The sequence below is a fragment of the Cuculus canorus genome, chromosome 10, assembly GCF_017976375.1.
Source record: "Cuculus canorus isolate bCucCan1 chromosome 10, bCucCan1.pri, whole genome shotgun sequence".
In the NCBI taxonomy this organism is placed as follows: domain Eukaryota; kingdom Metazoa; phylum Chordata; class Aves; order Cuculiformes; family Cuculidae; genus Cuculus; species Cuculus canorus.
Genome location: NC_071410.1, coordinates 22060389 through 22080179, shown reverse-complemented (window position 1 = coordinate 22080179; position 19791 = coordinate 22060389). Strand labels below are relative to the sequence as shown.

Sequence of the window (19791 nt, the reverse complement as noted above, 5' to 3'; positions counted from 1 at the left end):
GCTTGATTTTATGAAGTCGCAGAAGGGGTTTGAGCTTGTCAAACCCAAGTTGAGGCGGGAAGGCAGCCCAGGGAGAAGCTCCAGTGAGAGAGCTGGCCTGTCTTCAGTGCCTTTTGTCCTTCTTGGCTCTACTAAACAATCCTGGATGTTGGGAATGGTCATTTATATGGTTCTGATAGTGGGAAAAGGTGTTTGCGGGAGAGGTTGGTTGGGAATTCATTTGGTTGTGTTGCCGCAGCCAAGATAAGAACATACTGCCCTGGCAGGGGACTCAAACTGCCAGGTACCCTGTGATTGCTGCAAGGAAACGGAGTAGCAAATGCTTCGTGTTTGCTTGGACGGGTCAAGGAGCCTCCAGCACCTGTCCCGGCCTCCCCCCACCACGCTGCCCCTCTCTATATTTACCCGGGGGAACTTTCCAAGAATGGAAGTGGTAAGATAAAACCCTGCAGGGGCTAAAATTAGTCTGAGCTCCTTGGCCCTTCTCCCCACAGTGGCATTTCAGCTGTGAGCTTGACAGCCTGCGTCGTTCTGGTCACAGAGCCGATATCCATCCCCGACACAGCAAGATCCTCTCTCTTGCTCTCCTGTTTTTTGTGTTTAAACTGAAGGAGAAGTTGCCGTGGGACACCACTGCCTCGCCCGCCCCAGCTGTGAGCATCCCTTTCCACCCAAAGGTAAGGCAGCCGTGCGGTGATGCCCTGGCAGTGTTGGGCAGTTGAAGGTAACTTGGTGAGTAAAAGTGAGAGTGCGTTCTCTGTCACCTTTAGCTCCACTCATCACCTCTCTTTTGGGGTCTGTGCAGATGCATGGACAGCTTCCTTCAGCTCAAGAGGTGACCAGTCTGATTTGGGCTCTTCTGGTTGAGGAACCCCTGTGAGCTCCCCACGTGAGTGCATATGCTGTCGAAGTCACATCCTTTTGGATACACTTATCTGCATGCTCAGGAGGTGATACAGCTGGTGTTTGGGGGCATTAGGACTAGATGCTCTTTAAGATCCCTTCCAACCCAAACTATTCTCTGATTCGGATTTGCCTTGGGAATATAACTTAGACTCCTTTCTGAACATGATCTGCAACAACCCCTTTGGCCCCATGGGTGGGGGTTTTCCAGGCCTCTAGGGCTCATGGTCAGCGTGTCTAACACGTAACAGCAATGTTATCATTTCACCTATGTAACTTATCTGGGTCAGTGTAACTGGTAGGAGGGCAGCAGAGCTTTGCCATCGCTCGCTGCCATCAATCTTGCTCTGCTTAACCAACACCTGAAATTGCACAGTTGGCCTTGCATGGGGGATTCTTCCAAGCTTGCACGTCGTTGCCAAATGCAGATGTGGGACAACCCTCCAGTGACTGCCTCGTTACCATCAGGTTCATTTGCAGAAAGAGGCTAATTGCTCAGTGCAGCCCCTTGCCTCCTCCAAGGGAGGATCAGAGGAGCCGCTTGAGAAGACTGAGCTCTGCCTCTGCCGCCTCTCCCGGAGGAAATCCGAGATGCTATGGGGCTGCGAGGTGGTGAGGAATTTCTCTGCCCTTCGCAGCAGGCAACATTTCCCAGCTGTTCAGGTGCCAGCCAAGGCATCGCATTCCTCTCCCCTGCTGCTGCTTGGCTGCAGTGAGGCTGGATCCTGCACCAAACTCCTTGGGGTTCCGTCCTGGCTCCACTGCGGTCAGCTCAGCACCCCCTTGCCTTCCTCCCACCACCTTGTACCCTGCTATAAAAATCCCAGACCCTTCTCGCAGCCGCTCTCCTCGGGCTCAAGCAGGCAGGAGAGAGGAGAGGGTTTGTTGCATTCAAACGCTGATGTCGTTTTGGGAAGAGCAGTGCTGAAAGTCCTTTATCAAACCAGCCACCATCACATTCACTTCATCTGCTGTGTGGAAATCCAATCCCTTTAAAAAGGAACAGGGTGTAAAAACCTCGCAATGCTGCTGCCTCCTAAATTAGTGCTCCTCTAAGTTTGGCAGGGGTCCCTAAATATTTGGAAGCACAGGTGCTGCTGAGGATTCCAAGAGAAACCTTGGCTGATAGGAAGCAGAGTTGTTTCCTGCTGTTTCCCAATGGGCTCTTTACCGCACAGCTCCCCAGGGAACAACAGGATGGGGGGACCTCACAGGGGTTTGGGAAGATGGGTGACTTCATCCCCCAGTGGAATGCAGAGTTGTCACAAGAGCTCATGGTCACCCAGGACAAGCTATTGCTGATGTTTGGGGCTGGTTCTAAGCCAGTGGTGGTGATGGGTATGTTCTTCTATAGGTCTTCGGCTTTACCATTTATGATGCAAGTGGTACATGGGGGACAGAGTGAAAAAAATGAGCCTGATGGACATCACTAAAATGTTCTACATGCTCCAGCCCAGAGAAGATGAAGAAGACAATGGAGAAAGTGAGGAGCTGAACCAAGCTGTACGCGAGGACGATTACCAAACCTTAGATAAACTCTTGTCCCAAGACAGGTACAAGAGGATCATCAACCGCAGGAGTGGCTGGGGTGTACCCAGCACCCCGCTGCGCCTGGCTGCCACCAAGGGCCACCTCAGGAGCATGGAGGTCCTCTTGGCCCACGGCGCAGAGGTGGACAGCCTGGATGTGAAGGCTCAAACCCCACTCTTCATGGCAGTCAGCAACGGCCACCGGGAATGCGTGAAGGTCCTCCTGGCTGCAGGGGCCAGTCCAGTTGGCAGCATCTACAACAACTGCTCGCCGCTGCTCATCGCTGCGAGGGATGGGGATGTGGACATCCTGCAGCAGCTCCTGGACCACGGTGCAGAAACTAACGTTCAAGCAAGGCTGCCTGAGTGGGCTGCCAACTCAGCGGCTTGTTCTGGTCCCCTCTACCTGGCTGCCGTGTATGGGCATCTCGAGTGCTTTAAGATGCTGTTGCTTTACGGTGCCGATCCCAACTATAACTGCACTGAGGAGAGGGTGATTTCTCAAATCAAGGAGCCCAAGACTCTGCTGGAGAGCTGCCTGAGGCATGGCTGCAGGAGAGAGTTTGTGAAGCTGCTTATTGACTTTGGAGCCAACGTGTACTTGCCCAACGTCCCAGTACATGAGACAGCACCCCGCAGCAAGGGCTTGGAGCTGCTGCTGCAGGCGAGAGGTAATCTGCGTGGATGGCCCCAGGCCTGGAAACAAGCACTAATTTCTCTCGGTTTGGTGCAAGTTGCTTCAAATTCCCCTTCCCTTTTACCACTGCTTCCCATAAGCCTTACACAGGCTTTCCCACAAGCTTTGCCTCCCTTTGCAGCATCACTCGAGACCCGTGTAGGTCTCCTCTATTAAAATCTTCAGTATTAGTACTGTTTGAATGCTTATTCATAGAATCATAGAAGCATGGAGGTTGAAAAAGCCATCTAAGCTCGTCCAGTCCAGCCATCAGCCCAGCCCCACCGTGCCTGCTAAACCATGTCCTGAAGTGCCACAGACACACATTTTTTGAACCCCCTCCAGGGATGGAGACTCTCCCAGTGCCCTGGGCAGCCTCTGCCAGTGCTTCACCACTGTCTGTAAAGACATTTTCCCTGATATCCAACTTTAGTTTGCCCTGGAGCAACTTGAGGCCATTTCCTCTCTTCCCATGGCTTGTTACTTGGAGAAGAGACCAACCCCCACCTTGTTCCAACACCCTTTCTGGGAGCTGCAGAGAGTGATGAGGTCTCCCCTCAGCCTCCTCTTCGCCAGACTAAACAGCCTCAGGTCCCTCGGCTGATCCCAGAACCCCTGCTCTCCAGACCATTCCCCAGCTCCGTTTCCTTCTCCAGACATCCTCCAGCCCCTCAATGTCTTTGCTGCATTGAGGGGTCCAAAACTGACCCCAGGATTTGAGGTGCAGCCTCACCAGCACTGAGTCCAAGGGGACGATCCCCTCCTCACTGTCCTGCAAGGACAGCTGTGTTCAGACCAAAAGAACCTTAAGTCTCCAACACTGAACATAGCAACAGAAGGGCATCACAAGGTTGTGGAGAACAGGTCCACCACCACTGAATATATCTGATGGCTTGAATACATGTGGTACTGCAGGAAACCCCTAAAAAAGTTGCTGGATCCTGGGAGAGAGTGTCACACGAGAGCTTGTCTCTAACGAATAGCCACCAGCTAGCCCCAATGTCCACTGCTGGCTGCAGCTGGAGGCAGGCTGCCTTGTTTTGGGTCTGGGATGTGACTTGATGCAGCCACCATGTACACATACATACATAGTTAATGTCCCTCTTGGAATCTGCTTTTCATGAGTATGTCTAGATGCTGGCTAAAGAAACTGCATTCAATGAGGCTCATCACTGCAGTCAGTGCTGGAGCATGAAGGGAAACCAGCCATGTCCTGGGCTGCATCCCAAGCAGTGGAACCAGCAGGGAGAGGGAGGGGATTCTGTTCCTCTGCTCTGGTGAGACCCCACCTGGAGCCCTGTGTACAGTTCTGGAGTCCTCAGCACAGGAAGGACACGGAGCTGTTGGAGCGAGTCCAGAGGAGGCCACGGAGATGATCAGAGGGCTGGAGCACCTCCCATACGAGGACAGGCTGAGTTGGGCTTGTTCAGCCTGGAGAAGAGAAGGCTGCACGGAGACCTCAGAGCAGCGTCCAGTACTGAAAGGGGCTCCAGGAAAGCTGCGGAGGGGGTCTTGATCAGGGAGGGCGGAAATACGATGAGGGGAATGGTTTTGAGCTGCAAGAGGGGAGATTGAGACAAGATCTTGGGGTGAAATATTTTGCTGTGAGGGTAGGGAGGCCCTGGCCCAGGTTGCCCAGAGCAGTGGTGGCTGCCCCATCCTTGGAGGTGTTCAAGGCCAGGTTGGATGGGGCTTGGAGCCCCTGATCCAGTGGAACTGGATGGGCTTTGAGGTCCCTTCTGACCCAAACCATTCTGTGATTCTATGATTTCCACAGCCTTTTTTTTCCCATTCAATACAGATCTGTTGGGTTAAAGGCTGCTTTTTTGCTCTTCATCTCCTTTCTGCCATTGGTCTTTGGCTCTCTTGTACCACCTCTGTTCGGAAAACTGCACTTATTTCCTTATTGACAGTGGAAGATCCTATCTTTGTTTGCCCAGGTCGTGTGAAATGCATGCTGCAAAGCTTGTGGTTCCACAACCAGCCCAGACGTTTAGTTTTGGTCTATCCATGTCCCTTTGCTTAGGATAATGCCCAGTTGGAAGGGAATGGGGCTGTGTGTCTTGATGGTGACCATCATTTTTCCTCCCTCTCCTTACACAGCTCATCCCAAGTCCTTGATGTCTCAGTCCAGGCTGGTGCTGCGACACCTCCTGAAACAGGCTGGCTGCCTGCATGCTGTCAGCACGCTGGAGATCCCACTGGTCCTGGTGAACTACCTCCGACACCAGCTGTGATGCACAGCCCACCACTAGAGACGCCTGCCCCTGTACATGTGTCAAGCACCTGAATTAAAAGCCGCTCTGACATCTGTGCAGTGTGAAACTGCCATGGATTTGTGGTCACAAAGTAATTTTTGCTTACAAAGCGTCTCCAAAAAGCAGTAAAGATGGTAAGAGAAATGGGGAAGAAAAGAGAGGAGACCTCAGCTCCTGCTCTGTGTCAGGGTGATGGGAGAGCAGGGGCTAATTTAGTTGTGTTTGGCTTTTAAAACTCTTCGCTGAAGGATTTTACACCTTTCATTGATACTGTTTGGGGAAGGGGCTGGGAAAAGTTGTGGAAGGCAAAGAACTGAGGAGCAAAAGCTGCTTTTACCTCCTCCTGTCCTGGGGAAGAGTGGGAAAAAGGGAGGCAGGACAAGGCTTCATGCCTACAGGTTTCCCTCACAGCGTAGCCTCTGCTGCCTCAAAACCCCCTTTCCCAGAGAGGTTTTGAAGTGCCTCCTTCATTTGGCAGCCCAGAGAAGGCAGAAGGGAGGCTGGACCTGGCCTTCGCTGCTGCAGCACCATGCTCCTGACTCCCAGGACACACCAGTGCACAGCCCAGTGCTCCCAGATGGTAGCATTGACAGGCTGGGATGAGGATTCAGAGGCCCCAGACCTCCCGCCTCTCAACTCCTCACCTCATCATTTTACAAGCATCATTTCATTCGCCTCAAAAGTGAATCATAGAATGTCCTGAGTTGGAAGGGACCCATAAGGATCGAGTCCAACTCCTGTCCCTGCACAGGACAACCTCAACATTCATACTGTGGGGCTGAGGGTCTTGGCCAAATGCTGCTGGAATATTGTCAGGCTCAGTGCCATGGCTGCTTCCCTGGGAGCTGTTCCGGTGCTCCACCACCCTCTGGGGGAAGAAACTTGTCCAGATTCACCCTCCCCTGGCATCTTCTGCCATTCCCTCAGGTCCTGTCATTGGGCACCAGGGAGAAGACCTCAGCACCTGCTCCTCCTCCTCCCCTTGTGAGGAAGCTGCAGAGCACAAAGAGGTCTCCCTTCCATCTCCTCTCCTCTGGGCTGAATAGAGCAAGTGACTTCAGCTGCATGTTATGGCCAAGGGGTCTTTTGTGACTGGGCAGGTTGAGGGTTTTTTTAATAAAAGCTTTTGCTACTGTTCTTATTAAACTACTGTGACCTGTTCCGTGAAATATCCATTAAGCAGAAGAGCCTGGCACCCCCGCCAGCATTGTTAGAAAGGGAGGCAGGGAAACACTGCAGCTGTGGAATTTCAAGCCAAGTCTGGAGTAGGGAATACTGGAGTAGGGCCCTACTGCCCTTGGTGGGCCTCTCCAAGCTCTCCAGCTCTCATGATTAACAAGAGGGACAACTGCCAGTGGCAGCTGGAGGAGCCTTGCAGGCTCTTCCCACAGCCAGGAGCTGATGGATAAACCGTGCTGCTCCTCAGCAGCCCAGTACACACATGCTGGTGAAGCTCTGGACCTCTTTTGGGAGGCAGCAGAACAGAATCATAGAATGGTTTGGGTTGGAAGGGACCTCAAACCCATCTAGTTCCACCCCCTGCCACAGGCAGGGACACCTCCCAATGGATCAAGATCTCCAAGCCCCATCCAACCTGGCCTTGAACCCCTCCAGGGATGGGGCAGCCACCACTGCTCTGGGCAACCTGGGCCAGGGCCTCCCCACCCTCACAGCAAAACATTTCTCCCTAAGATCTCATCTCAATCTCCACTGTTTCATCTGAAAAAAATGTTCCCGTCATCCTGTCCCTGCGCTCCCTGATCCAGAGCCCCTCCCCAGCTTTCCTGGAGCCTCTTTCAGGACTGGAAGCTGCTCTAAGCTCTCCCCACAGCCTTCTCTTCTCGAGGCTGAACAACCCCAACTCTCTCAGCCTCCTCGTATGGGAGGTGCTCCAGCCCTTGGATGGTTTGGTCCATCCTACCCTAACTGCAACTCCAACACAAGTGCTGCTGGGGCAGAGGTACGCGGCCTTGAAGAGCTTTGAGGATCATTTTTCACAAAACACCAGTATGGTTTTGCATTATTTATAGCCCTCAAATGTCATGGAATCTATTAATCAACATCCATTAATTAGGCTGTAGGGCATCTCCTGAGGGGAGCATTAGGGCTTTGAATTACCCTGAACAAAGTGGTGGGAATTACTCTGCAGGGATGGATGGGGTGATGGCTGGGACATGTGGCTGATGGGTCTGATGGGGCTCTCTCTTCTCTCACAAACCCAAACCAGCCTCTTCTCTAGGGGGAGGTGGATTGAAGGCATAAGGAATTGGGGCAACAGGAGGGTGGATGCCCTCAATGTCCTCAGTAGCAATTCCATAGGTGTCTTCTGCTGGGGAGTGCTGGCCTGCTGTGTGCTAGAAACTTGATGAGTTCCATCTGCAATGCTGCAGCATGCTGGGAAGCTTCATTTTGTGGGAGCTTTATAAACCAACAACAAATGTACCTGGTCCAGCAGAGCAGCACCAGATGTTCCTCCAAACGGCCTGAGGCTGGCTTATACTCTGCTTCGTGCTGGCATCTCACAATAGTCTTTGTGACCTGGAGCACACCAGCTTAGGGGGGTGGAGGTGGCAGTGACAGGCCTGGGAGAACCCTTCCTGGGAAGGGACTGAAAAAAAACTTATTTTGGGAGGAATTACGCTAAAAAAAGTGACTCTAGCCAGCTGCTCTGTCCTGGTTCTGGTTGGGAAGAGGTTAATTTTCACCACAAGCTGAGAAGCCAGAGCAGCTGAAAAACTGGTGAAGGGATGATCTGTTTAACCTAAGGAGCTCCAGGCTTGGGGAAGAGTGGCTGGCAAGCAGCCTGGTAGAAAAAGACCTGAGGGTGTTGGTCAACAGTGGCTAAACATGAGCCAGCAGTGGCCCCGGCAGCCAAGAAGGCCACAAGCATCCTGGCTTGGCTCAGCCATGGGGTGCCCAGCAGGAACACGGAAGGGATCGTCCCCCTGTACTCAGCACTGGTGAGGCCACACCTCAAACCTTGGGTTCAGTTTTGGGTCCCTCAGTGCATGAAAGACATTGAGGGACTGGAGTGCATCCAGAGAAAGGAATGGAGCTGGGGAAGGGGCTGGAGGACGGGGGTTGAAGTGGCTGAGGGCTGTGGGGCTGTTTAGCCTGGAGGAGGCTGAGGGGAGACCTCATCACTCTCTGCAGCTCCTGAAAAGAAATTTGGAACAAGGCGGGTGCTGGGCTCCTCTCTCAAGCAACAAGGGATAGGATGAGAAGAAATGGCCTCAAGTTTTGCCAGAGGAAGCTTAGATTGGATATTACCTGCAACATAAGGACATGGAAATGTTGAAGCAAGCCCAGAGGAGGCCATAGAGATAATCCGAGGCCTGGAGCACCTCCCATACGAGGACAGGTTAGGGGAGTTGGGGTTCTTCAGCCTCTAAAAAGCTATGGGGAGACCTTAGAGCAGCTTCCAGTGCTGAAAGGGGCTCCAGGAAAGCTGGGGAGGGGCTACTGATCGCGGAGGACAGGGAGAGGGCGAGGGGGAATGGTTTAGAGCTGAAAGAGGGGAGATTGATCTTAGGGAGGCCCTGTGAGGGTGGGGAGGCCCTGGCCCAGGTTGCCCAGAGCAGTGGTGGCTGCCCCATCCCTGGAGGTGTTCCAGGCCAGGTTGGATGGGGCTCGAAGCCCCTGATCCAGTGGGAGGTGTCCCTGCCCATGGCAGGGGGTGGGACTGGATGGGCTTTGATGTCCTTTCCCACTCAGGCCACACCCTGACTCGAGCCCCTCCTCCAGCCCCTCCCACTGACGTCACGGGAACAGCCGCGCCGCGGCGTCACCACGCGGTGCGCGTGACGTCACGGAGGCCCCGCCCCCCGCGCGCTGGGACCGGCCCGAGGGTGAGTGCGGGGAGCGGCGCCGCCGCGGGGGGACCTACCGCCTGCCCGCTCCTTTCCTCCCCACGCCCCTTCCCTGTCCCTCTCTTCTCCTCTCCTCTCCATCTTCTCCTTTTTCTCATCTCACCCCTCTCTTTTCTCTCCCCGCTCCCTCTCGCCCATTCTCCTTCACCCCTCACCCCTCTCCTCCCCACGCTCCCCTCTCCCTTTGCCTTCTCCTCGCCCCCTGTCTCTCTCCCCGCTCCCGTCTCCCCACCACACTCCCCTCTCTCCTCGTCCCTCTCCTCCCCATACCCCTCTCCCTTCTTCCCTTTCCCCTCCCCTCTCCCCTCTCCCCTTTCCCCTTTCCCCTCCCCTCTCCTCTCCCCTCTCCTCTCCTCACGTGCCTCTCTGCCCTCACGCCCCGTCCCCGCTCTCCCCTCTCTCCATGTGTCTCTCTCCCCTCTCCTCCCCCCGCTCCCCTTTTCTCTCCCTACTCCCCTCACCCCTCGTCCCGCTCCCCCCATTCCCGTTCCCCGGCAGCGAGGTTCCTGCTCCTTCCCCTACGAGCCCCCATGGCCTCAGCCTGGCCGCGGCCGTGTCCGGCGATGCTGGCGCGGAGGCAGAGCCAGAGCCGAACGGAAACCTGATGGGGCTCCTGAAATCCGCGTTCTGTTCTGGTTCTCGGGCAGAGCTCCCGAAATCCCGGTTCTGTTCTATGCTCTCTGGTTTTGCTCTGGCGGTGGGTGCGGCTCCATGAGTGGTTTTCCTTCGGGCCTCTGGAACCAGGTCTATGCAGAGAGGCTGCAGGGAAAGCCCAGCGCTGCTCCAGAGAGCCTTTGGAAACACCGAGGGCTCCTGGGGACTCCCTGGGCAGAGCCCGGCTTTGGAGGCACCGAGGGCTCCTGGGCAGAGCCCGGCTTTGGAGGCACCGAGGGCTCCTGGGCAGAGCCCGGCTTTGGAGGCACCGAGGGCTCCTGGGCAGAGCCCGGCTTTGGAGGCACCGAGGGCTCCTGGGCAGAGCCCGGCTTTGGAGGCACCGAGGGCTCCTGGGCAGAGCCCGGCTTTGGAGGCACCGAGGGCTCCTGGGCAAAGCCCGGCTTTGGAGGCGCCGAGGGCTCCTGGGCAGAGCCCGGCTTTGGAGGCGCCGAGGGCTCCTGGTAGAGCTGGAGAAGCCCAGGGTCGTTGGTAGGAAGGAGGTTTGCCAGCCGGCTGAGCTCTGGCTGTGGATCTGAGTGGGGTGCTGAGTGCCAGAGGCTGCAGGAGCTGGAGGCCATCGCTTGGGTGTGTTTGTAATTCAGGATCTCTGGCTGAAGGGAAGGGTCCAGCGGCCTCGCACCAGTTGGAGCAGAGCCTCGGGCACTGTGGCTCGGCCACGTGTTACAGCTTTGATTGCATTTACTTTCTCCACCCTGGGCTCTGCAGCAGAGACATCACTGATTTAGTTCTGCTGGTTCCGACACCGATCCAGGATCAGATTAAAACCTGAGATAATCGGGTCACAGAGGTTCCCGGGGGATGTGTTTGATGCGATCCTTTTCTGCTGGAGAGGGGATTCTAGAAACAACTGAAATCTCTTGAAAACCCCTGGAGCAAAGGGCTTTGTCCCTGGGTGCTGCTCGTTTTGAGGCTGCGTCCTCCTTTGCTCTCTGTCCAATTTTCCGCATAGCCCGGTGCTTGGTCTGGGAGAGCTGGAATTGGCTTTGGCAGTGCCAGTCCCTCTCCCTTCTGGAGGAGTCTGCTCTCTGCTCACAGGCGGCTGGAAATCCATCCTGATCGCCCTGGTGGGAAAAAGGCTAGGAATGGGAAGGGGTTGGAGCTGGGAGGCTGTGGGGTCAGACCTGCCTGTCCCTGGGCAGTGGGGATGCTGCCGAACGGAGACTTGTGGTTTTCCTGCCCTGGCAAGCGGGTAAATTTATGGCTTGTGACATTTTCATGCCTGGCTTTAGGGAGGCGAGGGGTCGGAGGCTTTGGCAGTTCTGCTGGCGATGAATCTCATGCCACCCCTGGCTCTGCACCGTGCGCTGCCTCCTCACCGCTCTCCCCTTTCTCTGTGCTCTAGATTCGCCACGATGCTCCATTCTCTGTGCCTGCACGAGGACTCTGCTCCCAGAGCCGCCGTTCCCCTCTGATGCACCCGCACGGGCCGCCATGGAAGCGGGCTGCCTGGAGGAGCCTGCCTGGTCCTGGGCGCAGCGCGGGCAGCAAGAGGGAAGCGCCCAGAGGCAGGAGGAGAGCGGGCAGCGGCTGCCTGAGCTGGGCGATGCCTGCGTGGGGGCCGCGGAGCCGCAGCAGCCTCAGCTGCCCCCCGGCAAGCTGAAGAAAACGGCGTTGAAACTCTTTGGAGGGAAGAGGAGCATCTGCACACTGCCCAGCTTCTTTGGGGGTCGGAGCAAAGGGCAGGGGAAAGCGACCTCTAAGAAGGGCCTCAGCAAATGCCAGACCCACGACGGCCTCAGTGCTGCGGTGTGCGACAAGGGCGGCACGACACAGCCGGAAAGCCCTTTGGAGGGGAGCAGTGACTCGCAAGCTTGCCTTCTGCCGAGCTCCCAGAGTGCTCACATGGCCCTGGCCCCCAGCACCAAGTTGAATTTGGGCCGGCGGGACAGCTCTCCACCTGGGAGCATCGAGGGCGGTGAGAAAAAGCCCACCGGGGAGAAGTCCTCCTGCCCCAGAGCCAAGAAAGGCCTGAGAGGGTTTTTTAACAGCATCCGGCGTCACCGGAAGAGCAAGGCTGCTGAGGGTGAGAAAGCAGAACTCGCAGAGTGGAACGGGGCTTTGGAGAAGGCCGTCAAAGCCCCTGGTGTGGGATTGGCGAGCGAAGGGGCTGTAGAGGGAAGGGGCCTGGGAGCTGCGCCTCTGCCTGCGGCTGTCCCGGGGAGCGCAGACGATGACGGCTCGGTGGGCACTGCTGCCGACTGCGGGGAGGCTGCCCAGCCTAGCGCTCTGCCAGTTGATGGGGGCAGCTCCGAGGGTGACGCAGAGGTGTTGGCAGGGAGAGGGGACGTTCCAGGTACGACATCAAAGGCTGACGCTGTCGTCTGTGCAGAGTTTGACAACAGCAATCAGCTGCTGGCCTTTCACCCAGACTTCCTGGACACCGACCCTGCCTGCCTACACTCTGGGGACTTGCTGAACCTCATCTTGGGAGACGTTGCATCTCTGAAGAGCTTTGATTCCCTGACAGGGTGCGGAGACGACATCGCTGAGCCCGACATCGCTGAGAGCACCCTCTCTGTGGGGCACAGCCGCGATGCTGCTAAACGAAGCTCCTGCCTGGTCACCTTCCAGGGTGGTGGGGAGGAGATGGCCATCCCGGAGGAGGCGGAGGATTTCCTCCCTGAGCCGTGGGACAGCAGAGCAGCTGAGGACAGGAGCTACGGAGCGCAGGTGTTGAGGAGCAGTTTGGAGACCCACGCCTCGCACGAGGCAGCAGTGCTTCCCTATGTGGGGGAGGCGATGGACGGTCTTGACCTCCTGACGCCACAGAGTGACCAGCAAGAGTCCGCCCCAAACAGCGACGAGGGTTATTACGACTCCACCACACCAGGGCTGGAGGATGAAGCTGGAGACGGGCTTGGGGAGCTCAAGAAGGACCGTCTTCCCAGAGACAGCTACAGCGGGGATGCACTTTATGAGTTTGACGCGCTGATGAGTCCCTCTCACAGGGAGGAATCCCTGTTTGAGAGCAAAGTCTCGCGCCCGGAGATCTTCAGCTGCTTCTTGGACTTGTGCCTCCCTGCCGAGGAGAGCCTGGTGCAGATGCTGGATCAGAAGCGAGGGCTGATGGAGACGGAGGAGGAGCGGCTGGTGGCCATTCAGAAGGAGCTGCTGTACTGGGAGCTGCAGAGGGAGCCGGTCATGAAACGCCTTGTTGTCCCCAACAAGGAGAAGTGTCCCCGGGAAAAGCCGTGCATTGAATGTGAAAGCAGAGCAGCCAGCTGCGTCGGCAAGAACCAGAGCAGCCTTGGCAGGGAGCAGGTGGGCTCACACCCCCCACCCAGGTGTGCAAATGATGGGGGTTTGGGAGCTCAAGCTGAAGATCCCGAGTGGAGGGATTTTCCTTGGACGCCGTGTCCAGAAACCTGTTACGGTAGCCAAAAAGCCCAAGGAAGTTGCCTTATTCAGCTCCCACAGGAGAACGCGGGGTTCGATTTGGACCTGGACCATGAGTTGTCTGGGGGCTCCATCCAGGGTGGAGCAGCCCCAGCCGAAGCGGGGGTGTTCCCTGGCTGCAGACTCCCAGAGCAGGAGCGCAGCGACAGAGCGGACGCCCCTGGCGAGCCCGCTGTGTGCAGCGAGCCTGAGCACACGGTGAGCTTCTCGCAGGCGCTGGTGGAGTTTGCCAGCAGTGGGACCCTCTTCTCCAGCCTCTCCGAAAGCCTGGGGAGCTCCGGCTCGGGCTCTTCCTTCACCCAGAACCTCCCTGCCCTCCCCACCATGGTCACCTTCGACGTGGTGGATGTGGAGCAGGAAGGGGAAGGGGAGTGCGAGCAGCATCCCGAGCTGAACGGTGGTGAGGACATCGCCGAGGCCTTTGATGATGGCTTCAGCCAGAAAGAGTCGCTGGCTGAATGTGAGGAGCCAACGTCTCCGGGGTGCGTGCCGGGCTCCTTCCTGAGCGGCAGCTGGGGCGTTGCCAGCCTTCCCCGGCACCTGCGCCTGCACGGGCTGAGCCCCTGCTGGCCAGCACCACTCTCCCTTGACCGCAGGAGCCGCTCGCTCGACACCGAGAGCCTGGAGTTTGAGCTGGCGAGCTTGCAGGTTGCCAGGAACGGCCCTCAGCCAGGCCAGCCCTGGGCAAAGCAGGAGGGTGGCAGAAAGGACACATGCGGAGTGAGGAGGAGCAGGAGCAAGGGCGAGGGTGTGCTGGTGGCTCCCGACGGTGGCTCGAGCTGGCCGGGCTCACAGCACCTCCAGCACGACTGTGTTACGGCTGCCGGGAGAAGCGAGCTCTGGGGTTTGGCTGCGGCCGTGGCGATGGAGAGTGTGTGGGAGCCATCGGAGCAGCCAGGCACCGTGTCCCCTTTCCCGTCTCTTTCCTGCAGTGTCGCTGGAGAGACTTTGGACAGGAGGCCCCTGCTCAGGCCCTCCAGTTTGCCCCTGCAGAGCGAGGGACGGTGTTCCTGGGAGGTGGATGGCTCCTCGCGGCACCACGGAGAAGCCAGTGCCAAGACTGTGGCCCACGAGTTCCTCCCGGGAGAACTGGAGCCCAACCTGTCCCTGAGCTTTGGTTTTGCTTCCTCCCTGGAGAAGAGCGCCAAGTGCCGACCTGTCGGCATCGCCCAGGGCGTGCCGCAGCATCCCAGTGTCAGCTCCGACACCGGGAAGAGCCCAGAGTGCTGCGGAGATGGCCTGAAAGGCAGAGCCCTCCCTGGCCACACAGTGCCTGCCGTGAGTGTCACCGGAGCCGAGTAGCTGCTTGGGGAGTGAGCAGAAAGGGCTGGAAAGTGCTGGAAGGGGGAAACGGGACACGAACGAGGCACGTGCAAGTGACTGGAATTGAGACCTGGGCTGATCGGGGTGAGCTTCTCTCCCGCAGCTGTGGGACGGGATCCGGCGTCTGCAGATGCTCGGGTGGGGTTTGGAACTCCCTCCGGGATTCATACATTAACGCTGAGGCTCTGCCTTGTTTTCCAGCCTGAGCCGCCACACGGTGCGCGCTCCCTTTGCAGCTGGAGTAAAAGCCGGGAGCGCCTGTGGCTGCGAGGCTGGTTTGGGTTTTTCGTGTAGGACTGGGGCTGGGGAGGAGCGTGGGGAAACTCATGAGGGAAAGTGGGTTTGTTCTTCCTCTTCTTGGAGCAGGTTTTTGTTCACACTCCCTGGGAATGTCGTCCATCCAGGTCTGGGTCTGGGGAGGCTGGGAGGAAGGGTGCAGGTGTTCGGCACAGCGAGGACAGCAGAGTCAGCCGCCCGGGGAACATTGCGGTAACTTTATTTATGGTATTTTTCCCTCATCCCCCAGAAAGGAGGAATTCTGTGTGCAGGTGGAGGTGTTTTCCAGGTGTAGGTTTAACTTGCTTGAAGAGACGCGCTTTCCTGGAGTCCCCGTTAAGAACAATGGGTCTGTCTCTTCTTGGTCGTGGTCTGTCTGCCGGGTGTGCAGTTCGTGGTTGAATCCTTCCATGGTCTTTGTCCCTCGCTCCTCACCTCTCCCGTGCGGTTGCCACATGGACGAGCCCGTTGGGATAAGCTGGGTTTGCGAGGTGCCTGGAGCTGCGAGGTTGCAGTGCCATTGCTCTCCTCAAAGGGAGTTTGTATTTAGGTTGCTTCAAATTGTTTACAGGTGTTTTCCTTGCATAAATTCACACCAGAAAGTATTCTCTTTGTGGGATACGGCGTGTAACGCAGCCTAAATTAGGCTTCACAACTTCTTCCTCCTCACTAGGGGGAAGGAAAAATCTGGAGGTTGCTGCAGGGTTTGGATTTCTTTTCCGTCCTGGGAGGAGCGTGGAGGAGGGACTGAAGTACAGAGACAGTCCTGGAAACATCTCAGGCTGTTGGTCCTTGAGATTCTCCCACCTCCTCCGTGATCTCAAACCCACTGTCTCCAAACCAAACCTGCCTGTCCGTGGCCTCCAGAGCTGCTTCTTCTGTTCCAGCTTCGTGTTCTGCTTTTCATTCCGTTACCGATGAGGAGTTTTGTTTCCCGCTGTCCCGAGTTGCCCCGTTTCCACCTCACTTTGCAGCAGAGTTTGTAGCATTAAAAGAAATCATCTTGGGCTGGAGAGAGCGGAGTTTTCTCCCCTCTCTGGAGCAAAGTGCAGGGCAGGGCTTGCTCTGCCCAGCTCTATCCTGCTTTTCCTGCTGGGTCGTGTCCCTGAGGAGTAAACCCTCTGCTGCTCTCTCGCAGGGACGTGGCTGTGATTGGGCATGTCAGCAGCTCCCTGCCATCGCTGGATTTACTGGTACAAGGAGCTGCTTTGGGTTTGTTTTTCCCCCTCAAGCAAAGCAAGGTCCCGATGTTGCTTCTTGAGCCGAGGCTCCTCACTGCCCCATGCTCGTGTGTGTGAAGGAGCAGGGAAAGGCAGAGCCAGGCTGTGCTTGCCCAAGGTTTTGTTATTCTGGTGTTCTTTTCTGTCCCGCACAGATGGCCGAGGCCAGAGCAGACCCACCTCTGGATCCATGGGCTTAGACCTTCATGTTCCGCTGTTCTATGGGTGCTGCTGCAGGGAGTTCCCACAGAATCCTGCCAACCCACCTTTTATTTCTCCAGCCCCTCCATGTTACCGGAGAGGATTTCATGGGGCAGATGTGGCTCTTGATGCCACTGCCACTCCGCATCCGCACCTGGAGCACAGAGCACGGTCGGCCAGCGAAGGGTCCTCTGGCCTCCAAGGTGTGAGCACAGCCTGGCCTTATTCGTGCAGCGCACAAGCAGCTGCTAATGAATGTTGCCTAATTGGAACGGGCTCCCCTCCTGCTCAGAGTAAGGATGGAGGCAGGGCTCAGCACTGCCCATCTCGCCGCCCTCCCAACATATGAACTGCAAGCACTGGCTGCTGGTAGCACTGGGGATGCTGCCATGAGGGTGGGCAGTCACTGTGCTTGGCCTGAGCAGCAGCTCATTACTGGGGTTTAATTACTCTTCTCTTTCCATGTGCCACCAAAGGCTCTGGCGGGTTCAGAGGTTGCACAGCATTCTGTTCAGACACCCACAGCCTCTGCCAAAGCCTTGAGGAGGCAGGAACGTGTCTTGGGGCTGAAATGCCCCTGCAGGTGTGGATGCCTGACTCTGGGACTGATTCCTTTGCTGTGGGTTCGTCATGGAAAGCCTCAGCATAAACTGAACATGAATGTGTGATGGCGATGCAGCCAAGACTTGGTTATCTGACTTTGTACCAAAGGTTTCTCCTCTTCATTCGATGTGAACTCAATGAAGCAAAGCTCTCTTGGTGGAAAATGAGTTTTCTAGCAGTGGTTTTGGAGCTGATTTGCTGGGTTATTGGTTCATTCTGCCCCATTAACCCAAAGAAATCAGATTTGTCAATGTGCAACCCAGCTGTAAATCCACCTTGCCTCAGAGAAGTTGGATTTCACTGCCTCTGACCCTACTCTTCCACAAATCGCCGTGTGTCCCAGGCTAAATAGGAGCAGATCTCCTGGCCTTTATGGGATCGAGCCGTTAGTCACACACTGCCTTACCCGAGGAACTCAAGTGTGAGAGTGGTGATTGAGGCTTTTGACGGAGAAGGGCTTCTGAGCCAGAAAGACCTCACCCAAGTCAGTAATAGCAATTATCTTGCCAAGGTACCTGGGAAAATCTCCCCTGAGGAACTCTCCTGCATCCCTCCCATCAGGGCAGCCCTGGCCCCAGTGCTGGGTTACAGCTGTTCCCTTGCAGTGAAACCCCGGTATCCGGGTCAGCCCACCAAGAGATTCTGTGTTGGATCCTGGGGCCTGAGGGGTTTTATTTTTTTTTATACGCATAGAAAACGGTCACTTTTTTCTATTTTTGTATGGGTTTGCATTTTCTATTCATGGGGAAATCTGATGGGCTGTTCTTTTCCTCGTGTGCGTTGTCCTTTCAAGCGGGGTGGTTTCCTGTTCCGATGAGGAAAGGCGATGATCGCTGCTGCTGCCCCTGCCTGTGTGGAGCAGGGGAAGCACTTCACTCTCCGTTCTCCTGTGCTGCTGCTCCGCGTTCCATCGAGGGCAGCGCTGGAGCCCAGCCCCACTCCACAGCTAAGACGCTCCCTGGGATGTCTCTGTTTTGACTCTGCTCTGCCACACTCTGTTTTTATTGTGTTTTAAGCTTTAATTTTAAGCGGAATTTATGGACTTCGGTGATTTCTCCCTGTGAGAATTGTTGCCCATCTCTTAAACCGAATCCCAAACTGAGGCTTTTCTGAACCCCCTGGGCAGGAGATGCTGCTGATTGGTGCCCGGTGATGGTCTTGGAACCGGTGATAAATTTCCCCTCTTCTTGGTGCTCCGGGCTGAGAGCTCGGTTTTTGCCCTTGCACAGGCAGCATCACTTGCTCTGTGCCTGAGGATCGTTCATTCAAACAGCACTGGGGTCTGCATGGGATCAGCAGGGCTTTTCCACTTTCTCCTTTCCTGTGGCGCCGGGCTGGAGCCTGGGGAGCTGCAGCCCTGTCCTGCCTGCGCTGCTGGCACCCCTGAAGTGTTTTCCTGGATTAATACTGCCTTGAACTTTGGGGTCAGGAGCGCAAGGAGAGCTCGCAGTCAGCTCAGATGCAACGGAAGGTGCCGTGGCTGCTCCCGCTTTTGGGTTTGCTGTAGTTGGATGAATGCACTGCCTTGTTCGCCCAACTCCAGAGGAGCTGAGCCCCTGTGGAGCTTGCAGCCCTGCATGGGGCATGAGGGCTGGAAGAGCCTCTCTGCAGCCGGGCACGGGCGTGAACTAAGCTGACTAGAACCGTGTCCGACAGGTGTGCAAAAGGCAAGTGAAAAGCTGAAAACCGACAGCCAAAAGGAAATGTTTCCCCTTCCCCGCCGCCATGGTCAGCAGCGATGGTGATCCCACCCAACGTTTGGCTCTACACAGGTTGTTATGTCTGTCCATTAACCAGCTCTTCGCCTCCCGGTGCTTTCTTTTTCTGAAGCTTTTCTTCCATGGGTTTCCGCCTCCCGGGAACAGGGGCTGGACGGGCGGCTAGCTGGGCAAACATTCCTGGGTGCTCGGCCCCGCGCCCCCATGCCCGTTCCCTCTGCCCTTGATGTTGCAGCTCCCAGCTCTCCTGCCGGGGCTCCCTGCTCTTCTCACCGTCTTGGGTCAGCCCAGAGCTGCACCTGCGTGAAGCGAGAAATGAGAATCTAGAGAAGCCTCAGTTTTAAAGGAAAAGGGAGTTCTCCCTTGTCCCAGGTGGCCCCGTGATTCCCCGTCGATGTTCATCTGTGGAGCTGCTCTGCGGGCGCCCTGGGAGCGGAGGTGGCTCCTCCCGGGGGCCCAACTTCTCTGAATGTCGGGGTTTCTCCTTTCTCTTTCTGGCCTCACTGTTCCCGGCCGTTTAAACTTCTTAATGTATTGATTGTGGTTTACAATGAATGTTCTGTTCACTGAGTTCTCATGAATAAACTTCTGATTTTTAGAGAAACATGGATTTCACTTGGGGGTTGGGTTTCCCTCCTTATTTTATGCTTGATTTAATCTTTTCCCCGTCTCTTCCCATGCCTTGATTATTAGCAATTGAAGTGGCTTTTTTGATGGGAAAAGGCAACAGAAGAGATTGAATCATGGAATCATTTATGTTGCGGGAGACCTTTAACATCATCAAGTCCAACCCTAAACCAAACACTGCCAAATCCAACATTAACCCTTGTCCCTGAGCACCACATCCACTTGGCTTTTACATCTCAGGGATGGACACTCCCCCACTGCCCTGGACAGCTCATTCCAAAACTTCACCACTCTTTCAGTAAAGAATTTTTCCCTAATATCCAACCTAAATCTCCCCTGGTGCATCTTCAGGCAGTTTTCCCTTATCCTGTCACTGGCTACCAGGGAGAAGGGACTAAACCCCACCTTGCTGCAATCTCCTTTCAGGGAGGTGCAGAGGGCAATGAGATCTCTCCTCAGACTAGACGGCCCCTGGCTCTCGACCCTTCAAAAATGAGTTCCTGAAAGTTGAGCTCTC

General features: G+C 56.1%; 2 protein-coding genes across 11 annotated transcripts; both read left to right on the top strand.

Moving 5' to 3' along the window:
• The first annotated feature begins 209 nt into the window (after nucleotides 1-209).
• On the top strand, nucleotides 210-6478 carry ASB12 (ankyrin repeat and SOCS box containing 12). 5 transcript variants are annotated; one of them, XM_009568823.2, is made up of 4 exons: nucleotides 393-677; nucleotides 806-889; nucleotides 2258-3103; nucleotides 5212-6478. In XM_009568823.2, exons 3-4 carry the CDS (start codon nucleotides 2293-2295, stop codon nucleotides 5343-5345), a joined length of 945 nt encoding a protein of 314 aa, XP_009567118.2. In that variant the 5' UTR covers nucleotides 393-677; nucleotides 806-889; nucleotides 2258-2292; the 3' UTR covers nucleotides 5346-6478. The 5 variants fall into 5 exon arrangements, with proteins under 5 accessions (XP_053931547.1, XP_053931548.1, XP_053931546.1 ...); XM_054075572.1 differs by lacking the exon at nucleotides 5212-6478 and having other exon boundaries at nucleotides 210-677; nucleotides 806-950; nucleotides 2258-3300; XM_054075571.1 differs by lacking the exon at nucleotides 5212-6478 and having other exon boundaries at nucleotides 211-677; nucleotides 806-893; nucleotides 2258-3300.
• A 2652-nt stretch (nucleotides 6479-9130) lies between these two features.
• Nucleotides 9131-19251, top strand: LOC104066251 (APC membrane recruitment protein 1). Of its 6 annotated transcripts, XM_054075766.1 has the most exons (4): nucleotides 10244-13504; nucleotides 14239-14713; nucleotides 15034-15118; nucleotides 16281-16589. In XM_054075766.1, exons 1-4 carry the CDS (start codon nucleotides 11342-11344, stop codon nucleotides 16453-16455), a joined length of 2898 nt encoding a protein of 965 aa, XP_053931741.1. In that variant the 5' UTR covers nucleotides 10244-11341; the 3' UTR covers nucleotides 16456-16589. The 6 variants fall into 6 exon arrangements, 5 of the variants coding, with proteins under 5 accessions (XP_053931738.1, XP_053931739.1, XP_053931741.1 ...); XM_054075767.1 differs by lacking the exon at nucleotides 15034-15118 and having other exon boundaries at nucleotides 10244-13171; nucleotides 16281-19251; XM_054075765.1 differs by lacking the exon at nucleotides 15034-15118 and having other exon boundaries at nucleotides 16281-19251.
• The last annotated feature ends 540 nt before the right edge of the window (nucleotides 19252-19791 follow it).